Source organism: Medicago sativa, chromosome 5, assembly GCF_051527215.1.
Source record: "Medicago sativa cultivar Bolivia chromosome 5, Bolivia_mono, whole genome shotgun sequence".
NCBI lineage: Eukaryota > Viridiplantae > Streptophyta > Magnoliopsida > Fabales > Fabaceae > Medicago > Medicago sativa.
Genome location: NC_140753.1, coordinates 60,284,604 through 60,311,547, shown reverse-complemented (window position 1 = coordinate 60,311,547; position 26,944 = coordinate 60,284,604). Strand labels below are relative to the sequence as shown.

General features: G+C 32.6%; 3 protein-coding genes across 4 annotated transcripts; 2 read left to right on the top strand and 1 right to left on the bottom strand.

Moving 5' to 3' along the window:
- The first annotated feature begins 3,799 nt into the window (after window positions 1-3,799).
- On the top strand, window positions 3,800-6,522 carry LOC146923643 (CASP-like protein 2A2). Its single transcript, XM_085708804.1, has 3 exons — window positions 3,800-4,128; window positions 4,887-5,004; window positions 6,046-6,522. The coding sequence occupies exons 1-3, from the start codon at window positions 3,899-3,901 to the stop codon at window positions 6,322-6,324; spliced, it is 627 nt and encodes a 208-aa protein (XP_085564930.1). The 5' UTR covers window positions 3,800-3,898; the 3' UTR covers window positions 6,325-6,522.
- A 530-nt stretch (window positions 6,523-7,052) lies between these two features.
- Window positions 7,053-10,131, bottom strand: LOC146923642 (microsomal glutathione s-transferase). 2 transcript variants are annotated; one of them, XR_015009839.1, is made up of 5 exons: window positions 9,893-10,130; window positions 9,726-9,801; window positions 7,773-7,945; window positions 7,462-7,632; window positions 7,053-7,270 (listed from the first exon to the last, which is right to left on the bottom strand). XR_015009839.1 is itself a non-coding variant. In XM_085708806.1 (4 exons), the coding sequence occupies exons 1-4, from the start codon at window positions 10,006-10,008 to the stop codon at window positions 7,545-7,547; spliced, it is 453 nt and encodes a 150-aa protein (XP_085564932.1). In that variant the 5' UTR covers window positions 10,009-10,131; the 3' UTR covers window positions 7,293-7,544. The 2 variants fall into 2 exon arrangements, 1 of the variants encoding a protein (XP_085564932.1); XM_085708806.1 differs by lacking the exon at window positions 7,053-7,270 and having other exon boundaries at window positions 7,293-7,632; window positions 9,893-10,131.
- A 9,954-nt stretch (window positions 10,132-20,085) lies between these two features.
- LOC146923641 (putative helicase MAGATAMA 3) lies at window positions 20,086-24,511 on the top strand. Its single transcript, XM_085708807.1, has 7 exons — window positions 20,086-20,214; window positions 20,711-21,253; window positions 21,577-22,758; window positions 22,860-23,187; window positions 23,475-23,733; window positions 23,808-24,047; window positions 24,209-24,511. Exons 1-7 carry the CDS (start codon window positions 20,086-20,088, stop codon window positions 24,297-24,299), a joined length of 2,772 nt encoding a protein of 923 aa, XP_085564933.1. The 3' UTR covers window positions 24,300-24,511.
- Window positions 24,512-26,944: the final 2,433 nt, after the last annotated feature.

The window sequence follows — 26,944 nt, the reverse complement described above, 5'->3', positions numbered from 1 at the left end:
AATTCAGGTTCTTCTGAACAATTTGTCCTTTGGTGAAACTCATTTTAATTTTTTAGAGAATTGATTTTACCATTCAAATGGGATTAGTGGCGCAACTTATTATCCACTTGACTTTCATTCTTGTGTAATCACGATATTAAATTTTAAAAAACGTAGGCGTTTCTTATAATAAAAAAGGTATTTTTTTGACTGAAATTTGAACATTTTTGAAGGATTTGGATCCTCTCATCCTTAATCCTCATCCTTAATATGTTAAGGGAAAATAATTTGTCCACAAAATTTTCCCTCATAAACTTCCTTAAGTCCACCCAAACTTCTGCAATAAATTAAATTAATTAATTTTAAGTAATTAAATAGTTTCATGAATTTCAGTCCCGTCAATTCTCCCATTCCAGCCCATTTACTTTTCTAGACTCTTCTCCTTCTTCACTCCATATAGATTCATTTACTCTTTATTCAATTAATCTTCGGTGTAAGATTAAGGATCTTTTCATTTTCGATTTTTTCATCCTTTTTGACGAAAATCATCTTCTTCTTTTCGTCCAAACTTTTTACATTTTAAACTTATAATGTTACATGTTAATTTTATTTATTTATGCATTACATGTAATTCTATTTCCATATCAATGTCTAGAAGGTGTTAATTTTCTACTATATTTTTCATAAATGAAATCTTACAACACTTTTCACTATTGTCATTGCAATGCAAAAAATCATGATTATACTTCTATTTGCAATTTAAAAAATTATTTTTTAATACTCATAGTTTTTCTCTTTTGCTACTTTATATGAATATAACTTAGGTCATTTTTATGAGATTTTTGTGCTTATAGTTTGATGATAGCAAAGGTTGTGTGTGTTATTTGTGATTGTTTATAATTTATTTTTTTATGGAGAAATTGCTTTTATGTTTCGTCTGATGGTGGGCAAAATAATTAAGGAAATTGTTTTTGAAGTTGAGAGATTGGTGGGATGATTATTGGCTTGTGAAGTTCTATGTAAAAGGTAAGATCATGTTGTTTTTGGATTTTCAAACTGTTGTATTTGGATTTCCAAATTCTTTTATCTACCGAAGTTGTTATTAGGTTGAGTCACGACCAGGTCGCTCTTTTAAGACGTTTCATGGCACTGCCCAAAATTGTGCAAGACAGACTATCAACCACGCCGCCTCCAGGATAAAAGAAGTCCAGCTACAACTGTGCGGTTAACTACTGCACTATAGAAAACCGTTCGAGAATTACACCCTTAAATATGGTACAAAGACCACTCTTTAATACTAAAATCACTTTAATATGGTATTGTTACCACTCTATTATGGTGTTGAGACCACTCATATATGGTGTTACCACCATTCTAATTATTAACTTCTCCAACTATGATACTATGATCACTCAAATATGGTTTTACACCATTCTAACGTCTAACTTCTTCAAGAGTCGAAGAAGAATATATTAAGATCATTCATAATTTTGAAGGGACATTATACCGAAAAAGGGACTATGATCTTAAATTATTATTTATTCCAAAGGACATAAAAATATCGAAGTGACTATGGTCTTAAGAACACTCTTAATTCCGAAGGGACAGAAAAAGGAGATGAAGAGAAGAAAGACTCGTCAACACAAGTCAAGAAAGGGAGAAGAGAGAAAGAGTTTCTGACAACTCAATGAAACTCTTTGGTGTGATTTTTGAACTGAGTAGAGTCCTCTATAGCAAAATTTGCGACAACAGTTACTCTAATGGATAAGATTAAAATGAAGTTTATCCATTAATCAGTTCAACAACACTTGCTGATAGGATCAAAAGAAACAAATCCACAAAAGTGGAGGAAACAAACTATTGGATTTGAATGAAGGAAATATAAGAAAATTAATTAAATTCTTATTCTTATCGCAACCACCATAAACTAAATTTATGGAAGTGATATTCTCGAATAAAAATAATAATTACTATTATTTTTTATCATTATCAAGTATTTAAAATTAAATACTACAATTTAAACACTACTAATGTGTGTGTTCTATATTATGTGGGATCCCCACACTCTATTTTTTCAATTCACACAACATTATATCAAAGTATAATTACTTGGTGTTTAATCTTCAAATTTTCCTTCAAACTTAACACCAATGTTCCAACAGATCATTGAAAGAAAAGTGAGTTGTTGAGTTCTTACATAATTTAAATGTTGTGATAATCTTATACACATTTGTGTGATTTGTTATTTTAGACAGGTTTGATAAATATTTTTACTACATTTTGCATGCAACCCAAATCTTTTGACAAATATGTCCTCTTTTGAGGTTCCATTTTTCTGAAATAATAAAGGCAAAGTGGGGAAAGAATTGTTCAATCACTGTTAACAATCTTTTCCCCTCTCTGTTATAAGTTTCTATCATTCGTAGTTTAGAGCAACTTTCATGGTAAAATATAACCTTGACAACCATTTTATATATGCAATCACTAGATAACATCATTAAGGGCAGCTTCCTTTTTCTAAAAAAAAAAAAAGAGCAGCTTCTGTTATCCAATATATATTTTTTATCATGATTATGTATAATACTTTTTTTTTTGTCACCATTAGTCAAACGGGGAGGTAAAAGGTTGTTTCTCTGATAAATTTCGACCCTCGTGCATTTGATTGTTGCATTTGTTTAGGCTGATTGTCTAGGTTGTTTGGTAGAATCAAGTGGAATGGAATGATTTGATATATTCCATGGTTTGAATATTTAAAAACAAATGATGGACGGAAATGGAACTATTTAATTTAGGGGATGCATTGGATTAGAATTCTAAGGAATTTTAAAAGACTTTTTAATTATGAAAGAGTCTTGTGGTATTCAATCAAAATTATTTGTAACTTAAAAAAAAAGTTTTGTGGTATTCAATCAAGACTCTTTATCATTTTAAAAAAAGTCTTGTGGTATTCAATTAAGACTTTTCATCACTTAAAAAAAGTCTCATGGTATTCAAAATCATTCAAATTTCAAAGGATTGTATAATAAACTAGACTTTGATGGATTTTGTAGGATTTTCTAGTGAAATTTTAGCATGAAAAAGTCTTTCATAAAAACATGACATTAGGATTGTTGTTTCTTTTAAAATATTTACTACCTCTCTCTCTCCTCTCTTCCTCAGAAAATGATGTATCAAATCATGAAAAATTATCCACAGTAAACTAGAATCTATTTATCTTATGATAAAATTTTCTCATTAAATTTCTTAATACAAGACACGGACAAGGTTAATTTCTAGTGATGAGACTTGTCAAGGTAACAAATTTTAATCTATTAATTGCTATACCTGTGTAATGATAATTTCTAGAAATAGGTCCCACATAAAGTGAATATTATTTTATTTAATAAAAAAATAATGTTAGGAATACTGTTTAAAAAAAGGTTATGCTAACAAGTAATGCACTTGTTAAAGATTTAAAAGAGAAATGTTCATTTTTGAAGCTTCAATGTTTTGAATAAACAACTTAAAAAAAAAAAAAAAAGTTTTTTATTTGAACTTCTAAACAAGTGTCTCGAAAACACTGGTTAGTATTTCCCTTAAACGAAAGTGTTAGGGATACTCTTCAATTAAATTGTTTTTCAGGAAAGCAATCCTAATAATTTCATAAATCCAGTTTTCTCTATGTTCAATAATTAGTTACCATTAATCTATGCGATGGGTAGTAGTTGCCTTGGGAATACGTTCTTCACTTGTTCCCCATAATGATATAATGATGCATTTAATGCTAACTCCCTAGTAGTTGGCCTTGTTACTTTCAAAGCAATATCATATTTATGTAGAATCAAATTGAACCAATTATCCAACCAAACTCAATTTGTACCTTTATTTTTTCCACAAAAAATAACCAATTTGTAGCTATATACTAGTGCACAATAATAACATGGACAAGGGAATTGGTGTTGAACTAGCTACAAGATCTTCCATTGAAATGGGAAATTCAGTAGTTGATGAAGAATTTGAAGGCAAAGAAGCTTCATTGCTACGTATTGTGGAGACTTTCTTGCGTTTGTTTCCTATTTGTTTATGTGTAACAGCTCTTATCATTATGCTGAAGAATTCAGAGGAAAATGAGTATGGTTCTGTTGCCTATTCTGATCTTGGTGCTTTCAGGTATCATCCATCAATGAAGTTTGCCAAATTTTATAGTTTTTTTGCTCTACTTAAATTGGATCCATAAACATAAGGATATTATTCAATTGTTTTTGAGCTAAGGTTTTGGATTGTGAAGAATGTTTTTTTTTTTTGTTTTGTTTTTGCATTGTTGACAAATGAAAACTCACTTGGTCATTTGATAGAGGAGGGAGAATTTTGTTTGTTTGACTAACCTTTGAAATAATTTGAAGGAGAGATTCGTTTTCAAAGAACTAATTTGATTGGTGATTATTTGTTTTTGTTGTTGAATTTGTTTTTTTATTGATAGGTTGTTGAATTTTGTTGATTGTTGAGATTCAATTGATTGACTCTTATATTTATTTTCTTAAATTCTTAGATACCTTAAAGCTTGGTATCAGTACCCCCAGATAAAATTTGTATTTATTTTAAGATTTTTTCTATCATCTACAAATCTGCACATGCTAAGAAATTTAAAATAGTAATTTTTTTTAATTTTAAAACAAAATGAATTATATTTTAAGTCAATAGGACACAAGAAGTGCAAGACGAGGATTTAACAGTAGTTACAAAGAGAAATTACAAACCAACCATCAAAGAAACATAGAGCAAGTAAAACAATAGTTAGGAAAGAAAACAAAATAACTAGCTAGGTAGTATACTCAAACATTGAAGATGATTATTCCACCAGACATGAAATATATTCCAGTTAATCATGAACCAATCTTATTTTGGTGTTTGTATTTTGCATATTGTAGGTATTTGGTGCATGCCAATGGTATTTGTGCAGGATATTCACTATTCTCAGCAGTCATTGTTGCTGTGCCCCGTTCTTCAACTATGCCTAAGGCTTGGGCTTTCTTTTTGCTTGACCAGGTCAATATCTTACTTGAAAATTGCTATTCTCCCAACAAAACGTTCACTCTCATACAAACTAACCAAAATACTCCGCACACAAGTTAACTCACGTTCGATAAGCTGAAATATAACCTACACGAGTTAATTCACGCTGGGTTATAACCTACGCGAGTCAACTCACTTGAGATGTACCAATGTAGCAAACGTGACTTAAGTCACTTTGGGTTTAACACCTGCATGACTTAAGTCACGTGGGGCTATTTTAATCAGTTTGTATAGGAGTGAGTGTTTTTAGTTGGAGAAGAGCAATTTCCATCTTACTTTTTCTGGAATGAGAGGAGTGATTTAGACTTCTTACCATATTGACAAGTATTTCCATTTAATGTGTGATGGTATTGTTTTTTAAGTTATGATAGTCTAAAATATTAATTTTATTAGGTGAACACAACATTACCCATAATGTTTGGTTGAGCATGTACCCTTCATGCAATCATTCAATATCATATCATATTTTTATTTTTATTTATTTTAAAATAAATTCAAATGTGAAATAATTTTTGCCAACAAGTTACTGAAATCCAACCAAACTTTAAGGTATCTAAGAATTAACCATATTGGTAATGAATAAGAAAAATACTCAAAAGGATAGAAAATAATTATCAGGAATTAATACAGTCATGCTGTTAAATATTCATATAAAAGGTTTATAAACAATAATATTTTTGTAATGTAAATAGTCTTCTTTCAAAAGTAAATAAAAATTATAGGGGGCAATAACATTCAAATTGAAAATGAGGGTTCTATAAATATTCTAGGGGGCAATAAAAATTGCAGATATTTTAATTTATATCGTACTTTAAAATAGTACAGTTCTAGCATTCATACTGAATAGGTAGAAGGGAAGTAAAAAATTCAAATATTACAGGGTAGCTGGTTAGTTACTTTGCCCAGACCTTTAAATTTTGATGTAAAAATTGAAAGTGTTTAGACAATGTTGTCAATATATAATGTAATAAATAAAATATCAATTGATCCATTTGTGTTTGATATATCCTATAGGTGCAAACATACATAATCCTAGCTGCTGGAGCTGTATTAACAGAGGTTCTATACCTTGCTGAATATGGAGTCCCTACTGCAGGATGGAGTTCAGCTTGTGGATCTTTCGGTTCATTTTGTCACAAGATCAAAGCTTCATTAGTTATCACATTTATTGCTGTGGTTTGCTATATATTGCTTTCACTCATATCCTCTTATAGGCTATTTAGCAAATATGATGCACCAGCACAAGTCAACAACTCCCACAAGGACACTAGCATTGCTGCTTTCAATGGCTGACCTTACAATATTATGACTCCCTCTGTCCCTAATCGTTGGTCATTTCCTTTTAGATTTATAGTTTTGCTAAAAAAACTTTAATTTGTTTTGAAAATCAATGTAAAATTATACATTATTTTCCCTTTGTGATGTGTACATGAATAATTATATCCTGGTGGATAACAAAGTACATGAATTTAAGTTGCCTTGTTATAACTATCTTATATTGGTATTCAAATATGAGAAGATAACAATCCACATATGCTCCTTGAAGCACAAACTTGAAAGTGCTTCTAAACTAAATGACTTCAACAGTATACTTTTGAATGTTCTGTAGCTGAAAGCAATATTTGCCTTCATGTGCAGCTTACTTGATAATTACGATTGATGTACTATTTTAAAATAGTACTTTACAAGTTACAGGATGTTAGGACTGCAAATCATAGCTTGATTTATTGACAAGCTAACTTTTTCTTTTACTCGAATGATGGTTTGAGACATCAATTCAAGTTTATAAAGATAATTCATATAATTTGGCCAAATATGTTGTTTCTGGGTAAAATTCAAAATGCACAAACCAAACCTGGATTTGGGAGATACGAACTGTAATATCTAAAATACAGGTACTTCAAAATGAAGTACTCGCAGCATATATCCCAAGTATGGGTGCAAATACGGTTTGGATACGTTTATGGTACGTCTGAAATCTTGAATTTCAACACTTTTCCTTTACTGTTAAACAAGGCCAATTAAGAAAGGCTAAAACTCCAAAATCTGGCAAATATAAAACCAAAAACAGGGGAAATAGTGTATCAAGTTATCTTTCTATGCAAATTTACTTTGACCACTAGTACATGGCCAAGGTTCTACCATAACTTAAATACTTTTAGCACTAATTCCAAGTCCGCAATGAGACATCTGATTTAGTCACGAATGAGTAAACAGCCTGTGAATTGACGACTACACTCTGCAGGATAATCACAACAAACTTATCTGAAAGTTACGTCAGTATAGATCAAGCTATTTGATTGAAGAATAGTCAACTTCATACAAAACAGTGATGAATATCTAAAAACCCATGTTGAAACTCTAAACATGTCCTTATTGTAACATACAAAGGCTATCAAGAAAATCAAATGCAACAAATTTTGAACTTACATTATTCATTTGCAGTCCTTGGTCTTATATTATTTAATAACCTCATCATCAAGAGGCTATGGTACAAGAGATAAAAGTTCAAATCACTGGTTTGCAGGCTGATTGACAAGACTCCATCCAAATGAAAGTGTAGACACCATAAGCCCCAGTAGTGCCGGCATAAAAAATCCCCTGTTAGCATATAAATTCAGTTACATATTAATCAATCATGGTTTTTTTTTTTTTTTTTGGTACAAGAGAGGGCAAAGCCCAATCAATCATGGTTTTAATTACAGATATAACACTTATGGTTAATTGTAAAATTTAATCACCCGAGTTTCAGACGGTTCTCGGGTTTGCCTGTGGCATAGCCTACGAAGTAGAAGTATCTAGCAACAGTGTAAAGTACTCCAAGGACAGCACAAATGATAGGATGCTTCAGCCCTCCCAAAATCATCAACATGAAGAAAATGGGCATCGTTTCCAGAGAGTTTTGGTGCCCTCTCTGCACTCACCAAACACAGAATATTATAACAATTCACAAAATAGATAGACAAAAAAAGAATCTAGGTTAATACTAAATATCTTTTATTTTTTTGAATCAGCAAAGGTTATTAACAACGAACTCGTGCAAGACGCACCAAAAAGTTTGCATAAAGGAAGAAACAAGTACAAAGGTGCTGTAAATATGTGGTACACTTAAAACAAAACTCCAAAAACCCATCCCCACAACCGCTAGAACTTAGAGCTGCCCCGAAGGAAAGGAAACCGCAACAGCCAATGGCCAAAAACTGCCAGCCAAAAACTGCCAGAAACACGCGGTCAGTAATGCTGACAGTAGAGTCGTATCATACCAGTATTCGCATTGGTATCACATTTCTTTTGTGAAGATTGATACTTGTCGACAGAGCCCTAGACTTCCAAATTTGACGAAACATCCTCTTTTCATCCTTCGTACGATTGTCCTCCCTTACCATCAAGCCTTCCAACTTCACATACATAGATTTTACCCAAAAACTCCCTACTTCCTCCAACTTCCAAGTCCACCTATCATATTCTTGATGCCTTGTATAGCCTACCAAATCTTCCAATAAATTGTTAAAAAGATAGGTCTCCCATACGAAGAAATCTCGCCTCCAAGAAAACCCCCACCCTCCCCCATTTGAACCATCTATCCACATCTCTGTCTTGGTTATTTGTTATAGAGAAAATTCTTGGATATTTAACCATGAATGACACCATTCCTCTCCACGCCACCCTCCAAAAACCCGTACTTGTACCGTTACCAACTTTCCTCACTACCTCTGTGTTAAACCAATTTTGAGCTAGCCATCCCTCTAGGTTCACAAAATCCTTCCACCATCTAGAAGCAAAATGCGGCAAAGCACTACCACTCACCAACAAATCGGTAGCCTTTTGACCATATTTCTCCACCAACACCTCCTTCCAACAAATCGGTAACCTTGGAAATTAATTTCTTCCGTTGGGCCATCATTCACAAGTATCGACATACACCCCCCTCCCCACACACACACACTCAACCGCACATACCAACTCTCACCATTGATATATCCAAAAACCTCCAACCCACCGAGTCAAAAGCCTTCTCAAAATCGACTTTTAAAATCAAACAATCTTTACTGGCTCTCTTAGCAAAATCTCATTAATCACCATCACCCCATCGACCAACGTTATTTATACCTTTTAGAAAGGCCAATTGATTAGTCGAAATAATTGAATTCACCACACTTGCCAACCTCCTAGCTAGGAGGTTGGTCAATAGCTTATAAATACTACCTAACAAGAAAAGAGGACGATAATCTTTCAACTCCAAAGGTGAGTTGACTTTTGGGATAAACACCAAAAAATACGCCAACAAGGCTATGGGGACAGCCTCATTGCCATGGAATTGTTAATACTAAATATCATACCCTTTAGCATATATATATTTGTAACATATCAATATGGCAAAATAAAGTTCTGTTCATCAACTATACCCCAACAAGGAACATAGGAATCACAATGTTAATATCATACCAATTAATTATTTTTAGCATATGTTAAATATTTTTTTGTATAAAAATTAAAATATCGAAAAACCAAAATCCATCCTAGATTATTCAACATTTATCCAGTCAGTTTATTTTGTAAAATTGATTTCAGTTAAAAATGAGTTTAAAGTAAAATAAATCATGTTCGGATACAAGTTACGAATCTTATTGTTTGGTTTGGCTGTGGAAGTGTCAATGAGTAATGGAAGTGTTTTAACACTTTTTGAAAGATACCTGAACGCAATTGAAGAGCTTGGCATCTTTGTTTTCAGATTCAGAAGCATAAAGGGTTGGATAAAAAACTTTGTACCTGTGAGGAATTTCAACAAACACCTTGTAAACAAAATCACAAACTTACATCTATATAAACAAATTGAAGGAAAAAAAAAAAAAGCAATTACTTCTTGCGAGCTTTGCCAACTTGAAAGGTCATGAAGAAATTGAGGAAGGTGTAGAGAACGAGAACGATTGCCACAAAGCCATATTCCTTTGGTAACATTTCTATCAGTGTCGCCATTTTTGGAAGATGAGTTTGTTTTTTTCTGGAAGAACGAAAGATTCAACGAGATGAGTAATGTACTGGTTTCGTGGACGTGTCACAACGTGAAACAAGTCAACATGTAATAAACTACTACAACGTAAGACAAATGATGGGTTTTCTAAATTTACACACGTTAACTATAATTTTTATTTTTATGAAATTCTTTAAAAATGAAACCATAATTTTTTTTATATTTTATCCTAAAAAATGATCAATATTATTTATTATGAATAATAACAATTCAGAAAATTAAATTTTATAATTGTAAATGATATAAAATATTATTTTTCAAAAAACAACTTATTTAGTTATTAATTTAAAGATTTGGCGTACCTCGAATTTTTGACTGTGTCATAAAATTTGTCATAATATAATTGACACTATAACACATCAATGTTTAATAAATGAAAAAAATAATGATAAGTGGACAATGCATATATGGACACATCCATTTGACACCTCTACCATTGTTGTTGGTAGGCTAACGGTAGAACTTCAACTATTCACGACGATCAACAGCTGAGCATCGACGGTCGTCGATGAAGCTCTGATAATTGTTAATTTTCTAGCATAAATTCAACTAAAATATGTAGGTAGTTTTCAAATTCTCTATAATCATGATTATTATGTATATTTGAATTTATGTTTAAATTTGAAAAATAATTAAGTTGATAAGTATGAATTTGTTCAAAAAATGTCAATCAAAAAGTAGTTAAATGTTAACTTTAGATTTGCTATTATATGTTTATCGACCTAAGTAGTTTGTAGGAACATTGCAATATATATGTCGGTCGGGTTTGAACTCCGAAATTCTACTTATTCGCTGACGAGTGTTCCAACACAACATCACAAGGTCGTGCGCCAAGGAGATCATGATTGGGGGAATTTGTTATGCATTCCCTTGTTTTCGATGAAACGATGGAAAATGGGAGTTGTGCACCAGAATACGAGTAATCAAGGTGCTTGGCTACTGTTGTCCATGGTGACACTGGTATACGATAAGGACTTTACAAAGAAGAAATGAAGAGCCAAACATGAACCCAATGATGCAAGCAGGGCTGTCTTAAGAAATTCATAGGCCCCGTTTTAATTTTATAAGGGATGTAAAAAAAATTAAAATTTGGGCCCAAAAATATAAAATAAGGTATTTAAAAAAAATTATTAAGAAGCTATACTTTAGTAAAAAAATTATTAAGAAGCTATACAGTAAAAAAATTATTAAGAAGCTATACTTTAGTGAGAGTTGAACACATGACCATGCACTAAATGATACTCTGATGCATCACTGAAGCACTGGATACAGATTGAGAAATATTCGCTTTTGATGTATATAAAAAATACTTTAGTGCCTTACATATTAATAAAAAAGTTTTTTGGGCCCCAAAAATTTTGAGGCCCGGTGACATAGCCCAGCCTCGACGGCCTATGGGCCGGCCCTGGATGCAAGCACAAGGTAGTGCACCACGAAGAATACGATTAGGATGATATGTACACATTCCCTTGTTTCTGAGGAGACTACAAAAGATGAGAGTTTGCAGGAGACGAAACCTCAAAAAACCATGATATTGTGTTGAATGTGACGGTGACCCTGGTAAGACATCTCCCATATCTGCAAGGGAGATCTGTTGTCAACATGTTACAACTCCAAAATCAAACTTGGGGTCGAAAATCTTGCATTTGTTTTGTTATGCCCATTTTTTCCTTTATTGTTTGATTACTTGATCAACTAATTGATTAACCGATCAATCTTCTTTTGAAAACCTTAATTATTTGTGTATGAATTTTTTTTTGGTCAAGTAGCCTAGTGGCTAGAGCTCACACATTTTAAATGTGGAGAAGTAAGGTGTCCGGGGTTCGAACCCCAGCCCCTGCATATAATATACAATATCCTTACCAACTGAGTTAAGATCTGAGATTATTTGTGTGATTATGTTCTTGAATTTGGGCATTTATACTATGAAAATATCTTTAATATTTCTTACATTTACACATACATTTTATATGTTCAAAATTTTATGCTCACACACTCTTATACTTAATAAGGTCTAGGCTTAATACATCATTTGGTCCCTTAAGAAGAAGAATGTGATGTATTAAGCCTAAGATCTATTACATCTGTCTTTATAAAAAAAAAAAGATTAATTATATGTGTGGTCAAAATTTTACACACACTCATACATATCTCCTATGTGTTTATATGCAATAATAAGCATGCAAACTTTTTTCCCAAAAAAATAGTATGCAAACTTTTTTTACTAGGAAACATGAATGCAAACATCACCTGCATTTCGAATTTTGATTGTGTAAAAAAATTTAAATGACAATTTAATTTATATAAATTATTGTTTAGTGCAATATTAATTATTAAATAGTGTGCAACGGATACTATCCCATATGATAAAAAAATTAAGGAAAAGAATTGAGTGCAAAAACATCATTTTATATTTTTAACATTTTAACTTTGTTTACATTCCAGCAACACGACAATCATCAATATTCAATTACTTTTATTTTATCAAATTATTATTTATGTCTACATGTTAACGCTAGTATCTTATGTCTTTTTCCGTTTTTGATGAAGTCTTATGTTATGTTTATGTTGATATATAGTTGTTGTTATTGCTTTCATGTAGAGGTGGGAAGAAAGAATGACCAATCAACATCGTTTAAGAAACTAGAAGACCGAAGACAACAACCTAGTTCGTGATGCAAGAGCTCTGAAAAATATATTGGTTGCATGTAATTCTTCTTCTTCTTCTTCGTATTCTGTTGGTTTCAATAATCTTAGTAATAAAGGACCAGGAACCATTGATCAGTTGATCAATCATCACCATCCATATCAATATCTTGGAAACATAAACACCATGACTACTAATGGTGTATCGTCCATCATGGCAATAGATAAAATGTCATTCTCCTTCTCAGATCGAACTATTGGAGGACAACCTTGAGCTAAACCTACTGCACCTGTGCACCTGATGTTGGATATAATTATCAAAGAAGTGGGTTCAGCTCGAGGTGCAGTAGGTGCAGTAAGTCCAGCTCCAGGTTGTGCTCCAATAGTTGGATATGAGGAGGAGAACGAAATGTTATCTATGGCCAGGATGTACAACACACCATTAATAGTCGTGGTGTTTGTGGTTCCACGATATTGATGTGGATGTCGATGATTGATTAGTTGATCAATGGTTTATGATCCTCTGCTACTGAGATTATTGAAACCAATAGAAAATGAAGAAGAAGAATTAGATTCAACCAACATATTTCTCATAGCTCTAGCATCAAAAATCAGGTCGTTATCTTCAGTTTTCCAGTATCCGAAACGATGTTGATGGGCCATTGTTTCTTCCTACATGTATGCACACAATAACAACAACTACATATCAACATAAACATAAGACTTCGCAAGAAAAATAGACACAAGATACTAGTTTTAACATGTAGAATCGATGATAATTTGATAAAATAAAAGTAATGGGATATAGATGATTGTTGTGTTGCTGGAACGTAAACATAGTCAAAATGTTAGAAATATAAAATGACACTTTTGCACTTTATTCTTTTGCTTAATTTTTTTTTATCGTATGAGATAGTATGTGTTGCACACTATATTTAATAATTAATATCATACTAAACATGTTTTGGATATGAAGTATGAATGCTATTTAAATTGTTTAAAACAGTCAAAGTTCGAAATGTTGACGAATGATGTCTGCATTCATTTTTCCTCATAAAAAAAGTTTGCATACGTTATTTTAGGGGAAAAAACAGTTTGCATACTTGTTGTTGCATATAAACACATATGAGATAAGTATTAATTTTGCATACTTGTAAAATTTCAACCACACATAAAATTAATATTTTTTTGATAGAGACAAGTATAATAGATCATATTAATTTATATAAGAGTACGCGAGCATAAAATTTCGAACATATACAATGCATATGTTAATGTAAGAGAATTAAATTTATTTTCACATAGTATAAAATCCCAAATTCAAGAACATCAAAATCATACAAACAAAATAAATTCATATACAAAAGATTAAGGTTTTGAAAATAAGATTGATCGGTCAATCAATTAGTTGATCTAGTAATCAAACAAGAAGGGAAAAAAAGGAGTATAACAAGACACCTGGACATTATTAACAAAAAAAATAAATAAATATGCACAAACAAACCAAACCTTAAAAAACATAAGTGAGCAGAACCAGGAAGTCATGTGGAGAAGATTAATTTCATACACTACTACAATAATATTATATTTGCATCCAGTGATTAATTTCACACAATTTTTTGAAGAAAATTAATTTCATAGATTAAAATGATAGTTCAAGAATATATACCTAAATAGATGAGCAGATACGAGAATAGATGGGTGTTGAACAACCAGAAACTACATATGATTGCTAGCTCTCAATCACACTAATGGTTTCTCTCGCACTCTACTATCTCTTCTCAATATGCAATATGAAAGGTGAAAATGACACTGGAGAGAGCTTCAATTTATAGAAAAAAAATTTAGTGTCTCTACTATGATTATATATTACTTTTAATTTATTGACCAAAATGATTATATATTATTTTTAATTTATTGACCAAAAAAAAAAAGGAATTATTTTAAATTCATGTCTAAATATTTCTTTAGAAATTAGTTTTGTGATACATACATGCACTTAATACTCGTAATGGACTCTGAATGGCTTACCTCTGAATAATATTTTGTCAAAATACATCCCCCATATCCATTATCAAAATTTTCTCTATGGTAAAACATTTTTTATTTAATTTTTTTTCATATAATCATTAATTCCTCTTGGTTGTAACCTAGGTATCATATGCGTACAATTGCAAAGATTAATCTCTCAAGTAAGGTATGAATGCAATGGATAGCAAAACTTTCACTCGAGAGAATTTAACATGTTATATTCTTAGCGTTAGATTTGAACTCACGACTCATGGTTAGGTTGTAAGAGAACCCTTACAATCTCACTCAAATACTCTTGAATAATTTGATACCTTATAATAGGAAAAAAATCATATCATATAAATCAGTCAATATATATAAAAACATTAAAAGTATTAGAATATTTAACATGCAAAATATAATATCTTAAGATGTAAAAGAATTTTGAAATACTTTTTATATATGCATGTCATTCAATTTGATCCCTTCCATTAGTTTTGTGGAAGAAAATGTTAACTCAGATACACATGTCATTTTGGTATTGGCTCAAAATTAAAAAAAAATTCCTTCATCTCCTTTCCCCATTTATGGAAATTAATTCATTTTATTCAAATCCACAATTCATAAGAAATCAATATTAAAAATATCCAACATCAACAAAATCAATTCATAAGAAATCAATATTAAAAATATCCAACATCAACAAAATCATCTCGTTAACACACATTTTTAACTTTCCAGAACAAACATGTTGATGGTTAACAACGAAAATCACCAACATAAAAAAAATATACTTAATTTCATTTAAAACAAAAGTTGGTTGTACCCAAATGAGGTTTATTGCAATTAAAAGTGGTTGTGCCTAATGAGGTTTATTTCAAAAAATTATCACCATGAATCTCATAAAACAAAAGACTATTTCTTTTCCCACCCTACTTGTATCTCGTGCACCATTTTTTTTCTCCAAAAATACCCCTAGTCTGGATTATATAATCCACACTCCTTTTGGATTATATAATCCGAAACTTTTCGTGCCTTTTGGAGCTTGAAGAACCCTGAAGGATCTTAATGTTAAAGTGCATTGGAGGTTTCAGATTATATAATCCGGAATGATTTTAGATAGTTTAGGATTATATAATCCTTAATGTGTCAAACACCCTGTAAAAAGTCAACATTTAGGGTGAAAAAGGAGGTTTTCAGATTATATAATCCGGAATGTGTAAAACCATTCCGGATTATACAATCCGAACACAGAGACAGACATGACTGTTTTGGCTGAAACATGTATTTGACACGTTAGATTGCTTCTAAACGACATAACCATGCATTGACCATATGTTAAAACAAAAAATTTAATTCAAAATAGCAATTAACAACACAACATAATTTTCAAAACATAACATTAATAAAAAATAAAAATAAAAATAATCCAAATGTAACATCACCATATATTCAAACATAACATAATCAAAAATAAAAATTATCCAATGATAACAACAAACATAATCAAAAATAAATCAACCACTGCCACCCCCAACATTACGCCTACGACGATAAACCTTCCCTTCATGAACCTCTCTCAAGACTTCCTCCAAATGAACTCATTGCTCAGACCCTTGCTCAATCACACCACTGAACATCACAACACGGATATGGTCTCTGATGCGGGACAACTTACCGGACAGGTCCAAGTACCCATGATCTCCATCCTCCTCAACAACAATCTCATCAAAAGCCTCCCGCTCTAGTGGTCTCGGGACCTGAACATCCTTCACTGGAAGAATCATGTGTGGATGTATGTTATAATACCATCTGATATATCCCTTTTCCGCCACACCCTACAGTGCATGGTGACCTAACTGTTGAGGTGTCAACCCATGATCAAGATGGTGCTGAAAGCGGTAGGTGATATACACAAAGGTCGTCTAGGGAGGTGCACTCTCATGTGGATGTCTGGGGATGGTCCTGCCAGTACCCAAACTAACGAAGCACCCATTCCGGCAGATATTTCTCCTTGCAGTTACCGTATCAGAGCCATCCGAAGTAAAGGTTGACCCGCTTAAACAGACATGCATGGCGATGCTCTCCATATGCGACCATGATAACGCCCGCCAGATCTAGATGCTTTCTGTACTCGTCTCGTGTAGACAAACCCTCCCGTGGTACAAAAAGCATGGCGCGTGGATACTGACATTCCTGATATCAACCCCACACATCCTTGTTGCCCATCCCCTGAAGTGTTGATACACCCAAACCTGCAACAAAGACAACCACATATAAATATACAAACAATCAACACTTACAGATGAAAAAACAAACATAATTATTTATTTATACCTGCAACAAAGTCAAGTATCTTGACATATGCTTGGTGTTGTAATGAGAAGCATTGTTACGCTCCCTATACAAGTGTGAAAGTGCTGCATCTCCCTATGAATAACCAACAACAATCTCCAGGTCTCTGAAGTACCTCAAATAGGCAACACTCACATTGTAGGCACTCTTGTAAGTGAAGAGCGTGATCACCACCAAGTACAACAAATATATGCGGAGAGTGTGCGCCGCAACTTCTGCACCTCCTCCATATCACCCTCATTTTGAGCCCCCAACTGTTGCAAAAGACACTACTTGAAAATCTTCCTCAAGTAGGAAAAACGTGCATGTACACCTCTGGTCTCAGTCACCTCCTCAATAACATCTCCCGGATCAGCCCCCAAATGCTAAATCATAATCTCCACGGCCTCGTCCCTTGTCATACCCTCGTGGGACAAAAGCAAGCCATCAATGGGGAGATGTAGAAAACAGGACACATCATCAAGTGTCACTGTCATCTCCCTAAGTGGAAGATGGAAGCTCGAAGTCTCCTCGTGCCACTTCTCCGTAAATGCAGAACATATGTCGTGGTCAATCTGGTTGCAACTGGTATCATGTAGCCAAGAAAGATCGGTGACACTCACTCCATCACGTCACCACTGTGCTACCATTATAGCCTTGTTATCGTCATCATGTATGACATCAATCTTCTTCTCGTTGCTGATGCATTTTAATTTGCCTCGCCACTGCAAAAATTAAAAACAAAACATTAACATCAGTTTCACAATAATCATAAAAAATACTTTACACAAATTAACAATTGTTTACAATCATTAAAATATCACATTAATATGTTCCTCACCATCAGCCACCGCCCTTGCCACATGAACATGGTACCTCGTCAGCACAGTAGTGTCGTGTGGGCCACCAGGATAGTCATCCAGTACCTTAGGCTCTGGCTCCGGCACATGCTCCCGTGGCTACCGTTGCTGCTGGCCATCATCTTCATCACCCGCATCCTCCTCAGCCTCAACATCATCCTCCAACTAATGCTCCATGTCCGTCTGATCGTACTCTGGCTCACCTTAAGGTTGAGGCTCGTCGTCAGCATCACCACAGCGTGCCCTGCCACCCATACACCTGTGAATTCTACCGTTCACCTCCATCTTTTGCCGACGCTCTCTACTAACAGAAGCATGCATAACTAAGTTCTCAGCCATACGCCTAGGATCCATACATGTAACATGCATAATAGGATAACACACAATCAACATCAAATGCATAAAACAAGCAAAAAAAAAAAAAAATAACACTAGTACAGTTAGGATTTGAAAATCCGAATTGCAACAATCCAGCTCGGATAGTAAAATCCGGACAACTTGAGTGTTCAGGAAAATCTAATAACCAATTAACTTGCATGCAGAGGGAATCATGGCTAACCTTCACTTTTATTCGTCAAATGGACCAATTTATTTGAATATTACCAATTTTAGAAGACATTTTGCACATAATATAAAATACTGATTTTGTTTTTTAAAACCGTGCAAAAAAGCATATATATATGCAGCCTTTTTTTCTTCTTCTTCTTTGGTTTCAATACGCATCGTTTATTTACCATAGTCTCTTCAATTTCTTTAAGTAAATGCCAAGATCATTTTTACTTATTTTTCCTAGTTAAACAACCGAAACAAATAGTACTAAGTTTTTATTGTTGATTTCTATTACTGTTGCCCATTGGTCATAAAAATTCAGTCAAGGCATGGAAACGAAAAGGAGTTGTAGAAGTCGAAGAAACAATTCATAATGCATCTTGTCAATTTCCTATGACTGTCTCATTAAGTATACTCCTTTAATTAAACATGCATCACTTGTAAATTTTGTTTAAAAATTTGTGTCAATTTATTCTTTTACTCCCTCCATTTCAAAATGAGTGTCGCTTTAGCCAAAAAAAATTGTTTCAAAATGAGTGTCGCTTTCAGTTTCCAATGCAATAATAACTTTTTCTTTTCAATTGTACCCTCCAATTAATACTCTGCACACTACTTCCAAAGTATTACTTTTAAAACTAACCAATAGTTAATAAGGATAATTTGGTAAAATAACCATTCTTTTTCTCTTAATCATTGCATTTCTTAATATGTGTGTAAACACCTAAAACGACACTCATTTTGAAACGGAGGGAGTAAAATTGAAAATTAATGTTTTGTACTCCCTCCGTCCATATATCTAAGCACCTATTTGACTTTATTTTTGTCCCTAAATGTAAATCCCTTTTCAAATTACTAGTTGCATTTATTATTTTTTTCCTAAACATACCCCTAATTAATACTACTAACTTGTCTTCAAATATGAAAAGTCAAATTTAATTCACATACAAACAAGGGACAATTTGGTAAAATAGACACATAAATTACACTAACAACTTTTCTTAAGAAATTTGGAAAAAGTAAAAAGGGGCTTACATATAGAGACGGACGGAGTAATAAATATTTATTATTTATGAAAAATCTTGACATGTGTTTTAAGAGCATAATTTAGCATTAGCCATAGAATAAAAATCGATTAAGAAAAACTCATTGGGATCTCACCTTCGCATGAGTAGTTTTTTTTTTTTTTTATTTTGGTCAGGAAACAGTGCATGAAGCTAATTAACCTTTCATATTCTGTGATATCATATCATATATACATATCATATGTAGTAGCTTGAACTCTACTTTGCACTAGTGTGAGTGTCTGTTTTTCTTCATTGCTTCATAGAGTAAGAACTTTAGCATGTACCTTTTCAATATCTTCTATCTTATATTTTCTTCTTTAAGTCATGAAGAAAATGACAAAATACTTCTGGTTTTCAACCATGCTACTACTATAAAAATCTACTTGAAATATTGATATATTTTTTTTTTGGTTCTTGTACTTATACTGTTCAACCACGCTACTATGTTATTGATTTTGGTTTAAGTCTATGAATTATTTGATGATAAGCACTGATTCTTTGTTTTGTTTCTTAATGATTGCTTTATAGTTGAGAAAGAGGTGATCAATATTTTTAAAGGATGTGGAAAAGTAATAGTAGTGATGCAAGGAATGATGATGATGACGAGAATGCAGCTCTTGGATTTTTGGATATTGTATTCTCATGGTCTCTCAAAGAAGTTCTAAATCAAAATCTCTACAGGAACAAGGTTATTTTCTCATAGCCCTTTTAAACTCTCACATTATTTGAAAATGATTTGGTTTTCGACCCTGCCAATAATATATTTTTAGAATTGAAATTCAATTTTATCTTATGATTTTTATAATGGTCAGACAAACACGATTTTTCTTTTTATGCGAAATCAGTTTAAACCAATGTTTTAAAAAATCGAACTGAATCAAAACTGTTAATATTAGTTGAATGTATTTTGAGTAGTTTAAAGCACTTGAACCATGGCCCGTATCTCTTGCCGGATTGATGTCCTATTCGGTTTTTAAAACATTGGTTCAAACATTTAACACTTCATAGAAATTCTACATAAAACACTCATCTGCTTAGTCTTTCAAAAAATGTATGAAGAAAATGTTTATTATATAACTCTTGCTACATATCATTTGTTTACATTGGTGTGGAAAAATTTTCTAAAAAATTGCTTAATTTAAGTTATACCATTTTTACTGGTTATGAAAACTGTTCTATCGCAGGTGAAGAAAATTCCCGAGACTTTTAATTCTCCAACAGATTACAAAATCTCCTTTATGCCTCCACTGCTAGAGGAAACCCACTCTGACCTATATTCAAACTTATTAGGAGTGGCTCATGCTCATTTTTGTGAAGTCACGAAAGTTGAAAGAGACAGCAAGCAATTCAAGCTTCCAAAATCCTTGTTCTATCAAATATCATTCAAGAGTACAAAAGAATACAATGGAAAATATGAACCAGAAGCTGGAGATCTCATTGCTTTCACGGATATTATGCCCAAGAGAGTAGATGACTTGAATACACAGAAATGTCCCTACAATGTTGCTTATGTTATTGCTCCAAAAGATGATTTTTCTGGTGAACTCGCAATTCTGTCATCGAAATGCCTCACTGAATTTGACTTGAGGAAAAACGAAGCACCAAAGATGTATGCAGTTTACCTGATGAACATGACAACAAATATTCGTATTTGGAAAGCATTGAACTCGGAGTCAGAGGGCGAACACCTGGACATCATTAAAAAAGTTTTGCGACCTTGTCTCAATGTAAGAATCACATTGTCATTTTTTTTCCTTTTGAATTTAGTTTATCCTTTTTAAATATAAAGCTCTGCAATGTAACTTTGACAACTATGCCTATGCAAGTAAACAAGCTCAAATAAGTCAATCCTATGTAAATGCTTACTTTTCATCGTGTGAAATTGCTTTGTTTTATTTTGTGAGAGACATATAATATTCAATACTTGAAAAGTTTTGTAATCCTTCAATAATTATGTAGAAGTATAGAACTATGAATGCTTTTTGTATTATTTTTTTTTTTTTTAGCTACAATTGAATGTAACATTTTTTATGCTTGTTGTGTGTTTCAGATTAGAGAAAGCTGCAAAGTTTGCATGTTTGGATCAAATAGTGAGTCTTCTTTCGTTAAAGATGTAATTCGTTCTCAAGATCTGAATGAATCACAACAAGAAGCAGTTTCAAGCTGTGTTAGTATGATGAATTGTTCTCATGCTAATGTCAAACTTATATGGGGACCACCAGGGACTGGGAAAACAAAGACTGTTGCATGCTTGCTCTTTTCTCTACTCAAGTTGCAAACAAGAACCTTGACATGTGCTCCGACTAATACTGCAGTTTTGCAAGTGGCAACAAGGTTGCATAGTTTAGTTATGGATTCACTTGAGCATGATACGTATGGTTTAGGTGACATTGTGCTCTTTGGCAATGGTAAGAGAATGAAAGTAGACAGTTATCCAGGTTTAGTTATGGAATCCATGATCCAGTTTCTAAATGATCCCAAAAAAGAATATTTTTCTGAGATGGGCCATAAGTCCCTTGAGGAATTTGTTAATGAAAAAAATAGTCATATTTTATCTGCATATCATGCGTATAAGAGAATTAGTAAAGATGATGATACTATGACACTTGAGGATTATGTGCAGAAGTTGTGGGGAGACATTGCCGAGGAATATGAATCGGATGAGAATGATAAAATTGAAAGTTTCATGACACTGGAGAAGTTTGTAAAGAAGAGATTTCGGGAACTAAGTGAGAAGCTCAAGTTCTTGATGCAAACCTTATACACACACTTGCCGAAATCTTTCATTTCACTTGCAACAGTGAAAAACATGTTTCGAGCTCTTGAATTGCTCAGGTCTATTGGAATATCCTTGTATCAAGCCAGGTTCAAGAAAACTCTTGATGAATGTGAAAAAGAAAGTATTCCTGCTTGCTTTGAACCATCTAACTCTGAAATAGATGGTTTCCTTAGAATACTAGGTTTGCTTTCCAGTTCAATTATTCTTCCTGAACTCAATGGGAGAGGTCACATTGAAAAATTTTGCCTGTCGAACGCACGTTTAATTTTGTGTACAGTGTCCAGTTCTATTAAACTGTACACAGAAGGAATGAGTCAAATGAAATTTTTAGTAATTGATGAAGCTGCACAGTTGAAAGAATGCGAATCCGCTATTCCATTGCAGCTACCGGGTCTTCAACATTGCATTCTTATAGGCGATGAGAAACAACTTCCGGCATTAGTCAAAAGCAAGGTACTTAACTTGATCCTTACCTTTTTTTAGGCTTAATTTGTTAAAAAAAAAAATCATAATTGAAGATTGTTGACTAATGTTCGAAATTATTATAATTTTAGATTGCTGATAATTGTGGATTTGGAAGAAGTATGTTTGAGAGATTGGTATTGTTAGGATTCAAGAAGCATATGCTTAATGTTCAGTATAGAATGCATCCATCCATAAGCTTGTTTCCATGCAAAGAGTTCTATGATGAAAAAATTTCTGATGCTCCGGCTGTCATGGAAGAAAGCTATAATAAAAGTTTCCTTGATGGAGAAATGTATGCTTCTTATTCTTTTATTAACATAGCTAAGGGTAAAGAGAAATTTGGCCGAGGAGGACACAGTCTGAAGAATATCGTTGAAGTTGCTGTTATTTCTGAGATAATTCAAAGCCTTAGAAAGGGTTGTTTTTCTTTAACTTTTGTGTTAATTATCTTTGATAAGAAATCATCATCTTTAATATGGGTCATGTTAACTTGTGCCCTGAGGGCATAGGTTAAGGAACCCAAAAAAAGCAACTTTGCATTGAAAAACATGAGATTTTAACTTTTTAGAAGTTGACTACACGACTTTTGAGACGTATATTTCTATAAAGAGCTCCTTAACATGTGCCCTAGAGGGCACAAGTTAACATTTGCCCTTTAATATTCATTCTTCATTCATGTGTAACATCTACTTTTGTTTTGGCAGAGTTTACGAGGACAAAGAAGAAAGTTAGCATTGGAATAATTTCACCATACAATGCTCAAGTTTTTGAAATTCAGGACAAAGTTAAGCAGTACACCTCAGTTTCTGATACAGATTTTTCTGTTAGTGTTCGTTCTGTTGACGGTTTTCAAGGTGGCGAAGAAGATATTATAATAATATCTACTGTAAGATCTAATGGAAGTGGCAAAGTAGGTTTCCTTTCAAATAGACAAAGAGCTAATGTTGCAATGACAAGGGCAAGGTATTAATTGAGTTCTTTTTTATGTTGTGAAGATTCCAAGTTGGTTGAAAACTGACTTCATTTTTTGTGTGCAGATACTGTCTTTGGATATTAGGAAATGCAACTACTTTAGCCAATAGTGATTCTATTTGGAAAAAGTTAATTGTTGATGCTAAGAGAAGAGATTGTTACCATGATGCCGATGAGGACAAGAAATTGGCTCGAGTTATTGATGATGTCTTGTTTGAGCTTGAGCTACTTGAAGACTCTGAGTCAAATTTTAAGAAACTCAGTCTATGTGAGAAATCATCAGAAATTGATGGTTCTTCCTCTAGGTAATAAAAATCATATATGTCTTCAAATTCAAATATTCATGCAAGATGTAATAATTAATTACTCACATAGTGCCTTATTTCCATCTAAGTATTTTGCTTTGGGTTAGTGCTATTATAAGAACTTAACATTTATGTAATTTGCAACATTTTTTTTGTGGCAGGCCAAGGAAACCTAGAGGACCAAGTATGAAGCTGGTGAATCAATTGTGCGGTGTTCGTTCGCTAAGGGAAGACATTGAATCACTGCTGTGATTGACAATATCAAGCACTGTTTTCTAAGTTTCAAATTTATACACAACGGACAGACATGTGTGTTGCTATTTAAGTTTGCAATTTTTGTAACTTATTTCAAACATAATTCCTCCTTTTGGTGTTTTTGTGATCCATAATGTTTGCTTCTGAAATTTCAAATGACGTTCTTAATTTTAAGTTCTTATTTCTATGTTAAAATCAAACTTCGTGAACCTTTTTAGATAGAGAATTATAGACACGAACTCACTCCATTGTTGTGTCAAATGTTCCCAGTTTTTTTGAATGATTTCTATTCATAACTCTGAACAAATTCTCAAAGGTGTTAGATAAACTTTTATTTAGTTCATATAAAAATACTCTTATTTATTTCTATTTACTTATTTTACATTGCACCTAACGATATTCATTTTTTTCCTAATGATATAGTTGAAAAAATAATACTAATTAAATGACTATATCTCTGAAAATATCAATAGTTTATGGGAAATGTTAACTTGTGCCCTTGAGGCACAAGTTTAGAAACTAAACATGGAAATGTTTTCTTGAGAATTGTGCATTCAATGTATTAAAGTTTTAAAATTTTATCTTTTCAATACAAAAGTTATATTTTAATTCCCTTTTTAGCTTAGGACACAAGTTAACATGACCCATAGTTTGTATACAAAAAACAAAATTACTTCCTCAATAACTTCAATTTTCATTTTGATTTTGTGTTTGAGAAACTTAACTCTTATGAGGTATGTCTACCAATCACCGCATGCATTAGCGATTGGTAATATTGGCATTTTCGACAACTCTTTGACTACTTCATCCTTAATGAGCTTCTCCAGAGTCTAGGCAATGATTCATAACATCTCACTCTTAGCTTGACCAACTTCATTGAATGATCCACTAATCAGGACTGAAACAAAAAATGTTATGCAAATTAAAAATGTAGTTAGAGAAGAGAAGAATACTCCTCCGATTCTATTTATAAGAAAAAGTTGACATAGCTAAAATTAACCCACCTAAATTGACACCGGAGAGAATACTCCTCCGATTCTTTTTATAAGAAAAAGTTGACATAGCTAAAATTAACCCGCCTAAATTGACACCGGAGAGAATCGAACCTAAGACCTAAATTAACCCACCTAAATTGACACCGGAGAGAATACTCCTCCGATTCTATTTATAAGAAAAAGTTGACATAGCTAAAATTAACCCTTGACATAGCTAAAATTAACCCGCCTAAATTGACACCGGAGAGAATCGAACCTAAGACCTCGAGGAGGAACATACTCCCAGATCCCAAGTCAATATCACCAAGCCAACCCAAATGGGTTTGAATCGTTTGATAGTTAATGAATTAAATTGATGTAGTTTAGAGCAATTGTTAGCACAACTCTTTTGTAATTTAGGGTCAAATGAAGGAATAAATAGTTAGACGAGAGAATGATTTAGAGATTTTTTAGTTAATTTAATAGTTTATGAAGGAAGTTGGTGAGAGAGTGAATGTTTGTGACAAATTTGACTTTATATTGATTAAAGTACAGGCACAAATTTTTTGTGCTTGAGACAAAAAATTTGTGTTGGTGTTAATATTAGCATCAAAACAAAAATTTTGTGGAGGTACCTCATTCTTATCTCAACGTATAATATGTGTCTTTCTACAAGTAAACACAATAAACATGAGTTCTCATGTACTCCCTCCGTCCCTTAATGTAACCTCTCTTTGCCTTTTTCACATTTCTTAAGAAAAGTTGTCAGTGTAATTATTATGTCTGTTTTGTGTGTTAATATTACCACATTGTCCTTTGTTTGTATATGTATTAAATTTGACTTTTTAAATTTCAAGATAAGTTAGTAGTATTAATTAGGGGTATGTTTATGAAAATAATAATAAATGCATCTAGTAATTTGAAAAGAGGTTTAGATTTAGGGACAAAAATAAAGTCAAATGGGTGGTTACATATAGGGACGGAGGGAGTAAAAGATGTCTTATTAACACGAGTTCCTCATTTTGAAATTCATATGCACTATATATTTTGATTTACTATATCTCTTCAATTTCCTTTATTGAATGCCACCTTTATTTACACATTTATTATTATCCACTAATGCACCAATGCTCCATAATAATTCAGTTCATCCTTGGAAACGAAAAGTTTTAAAAGTGGAGAAAACAATTGGCACAATGCTTCCTGTAATTTCCTATGTATGTCTCTTTCATTTACTATTTGAATTGAAAAATGTTGCTTTCATTGACTAAATAAAATTTCTCTCTCATGCACATATATCCAAAATTATCTAACAGTCATAATTAATTTTACACTTATATATCAGTCACTAATTTAAGCAAAAATCCACTTTTTAGATACATTCAATTAATGATGTATGTGATCTTTATTATATGTTACATACATCATTAATTGAATGTATCTAAAAAGTGGATTTTTGCTTATATTAGTGACCGGAGGGTGTAGGTAATTTATTTTTGTTTTTTGTGACAAAGATAGGTATTTTTTCCTTTTTTCGTTTTAGTGACACATTGTTTTGCATGAATACTATGAAGTTGCCTTTTACGCTGGTTCATTCTGTTTACGACTATATCATGTGTTTCGGTTTTCGGTTTGGTGTTTGAAACAACTGATTTTGTTTTTCTTAAT

What these genes read in the sequence shown, in the direction of transcription:
- LOC146923642 (XM_085708806.1), bottom strand. Translation starts at nt 10,008, where the DNA reads ATGGCGACACTGATAGAAATGTTACCAAAGGAATATGGCTTTGTGGCA. An exon ending in GTTGGCAAAGCTCGCAAGAA is followed by an intron (nt 9,802 to 9,892) that starts GTAATTGCTTTT and finishes AATTCCTCACAG; the next exon opens with GTACAAAGTTTTTTATCCAA. An exon ending in GAGAACCGTCTGAAACTCGG is followed by an intron (nt 7,633 to 7,772) that starts GTGATTAAATTT and finishes ATATGCTAACAG; the next exon opens with GGGATTTTTTATGCCGGCAC.
- LOC146923643 (XM_085708804.1), top strand. Translation starts at nt 3,899, where the DNA reads ATGGACAAGGGAATTGGTGTTGAACTAGCTACAAGATCTTCCATTGAA. An exon ending in TCTGATCTTGGTGCTTTCAG is followed by an intron (nt 4,129 to 4,886) that starts GTATCATCCATC and finishes TGCATATTGTAG; the next exon opens with GTATTTGGTGCATGCCAATG. An exon ending in CTTTCTTTTTGCTTGACCAG is followed by an intron (nt 5,005 to 6,045) that starts GTCAATATCTTA and finishes TATATCCTATAG; the next exon opens with GTGCAAACATACATAATCCT.
- LOC146923641 (XM_085708807.1), top strand. Translation starts at nt 20,086, where the DNA reads ATGTGGAAAAGTAATAGTAGTGATGCAAGGAATGATGATGATGACGAG. An exon ending in CGGCATTAGTCAAAAGCAAG is followed by an intron (nt 22,759 to 22,859) that starts GTACTTAACTTG and finishes TTATAATTTTAG; the next exon opens with ATTGCTGATAATTGTGGATT. An exon ending in AATTCAAAGCCTTAGAAAGG is followed by an intron (nt 23,188 to 23,474) that starts GTTGTTTTTCTT and finishes TTGTTTTGGCAG; the next exon opens with AGTTTACGAGGACAAAGAAG.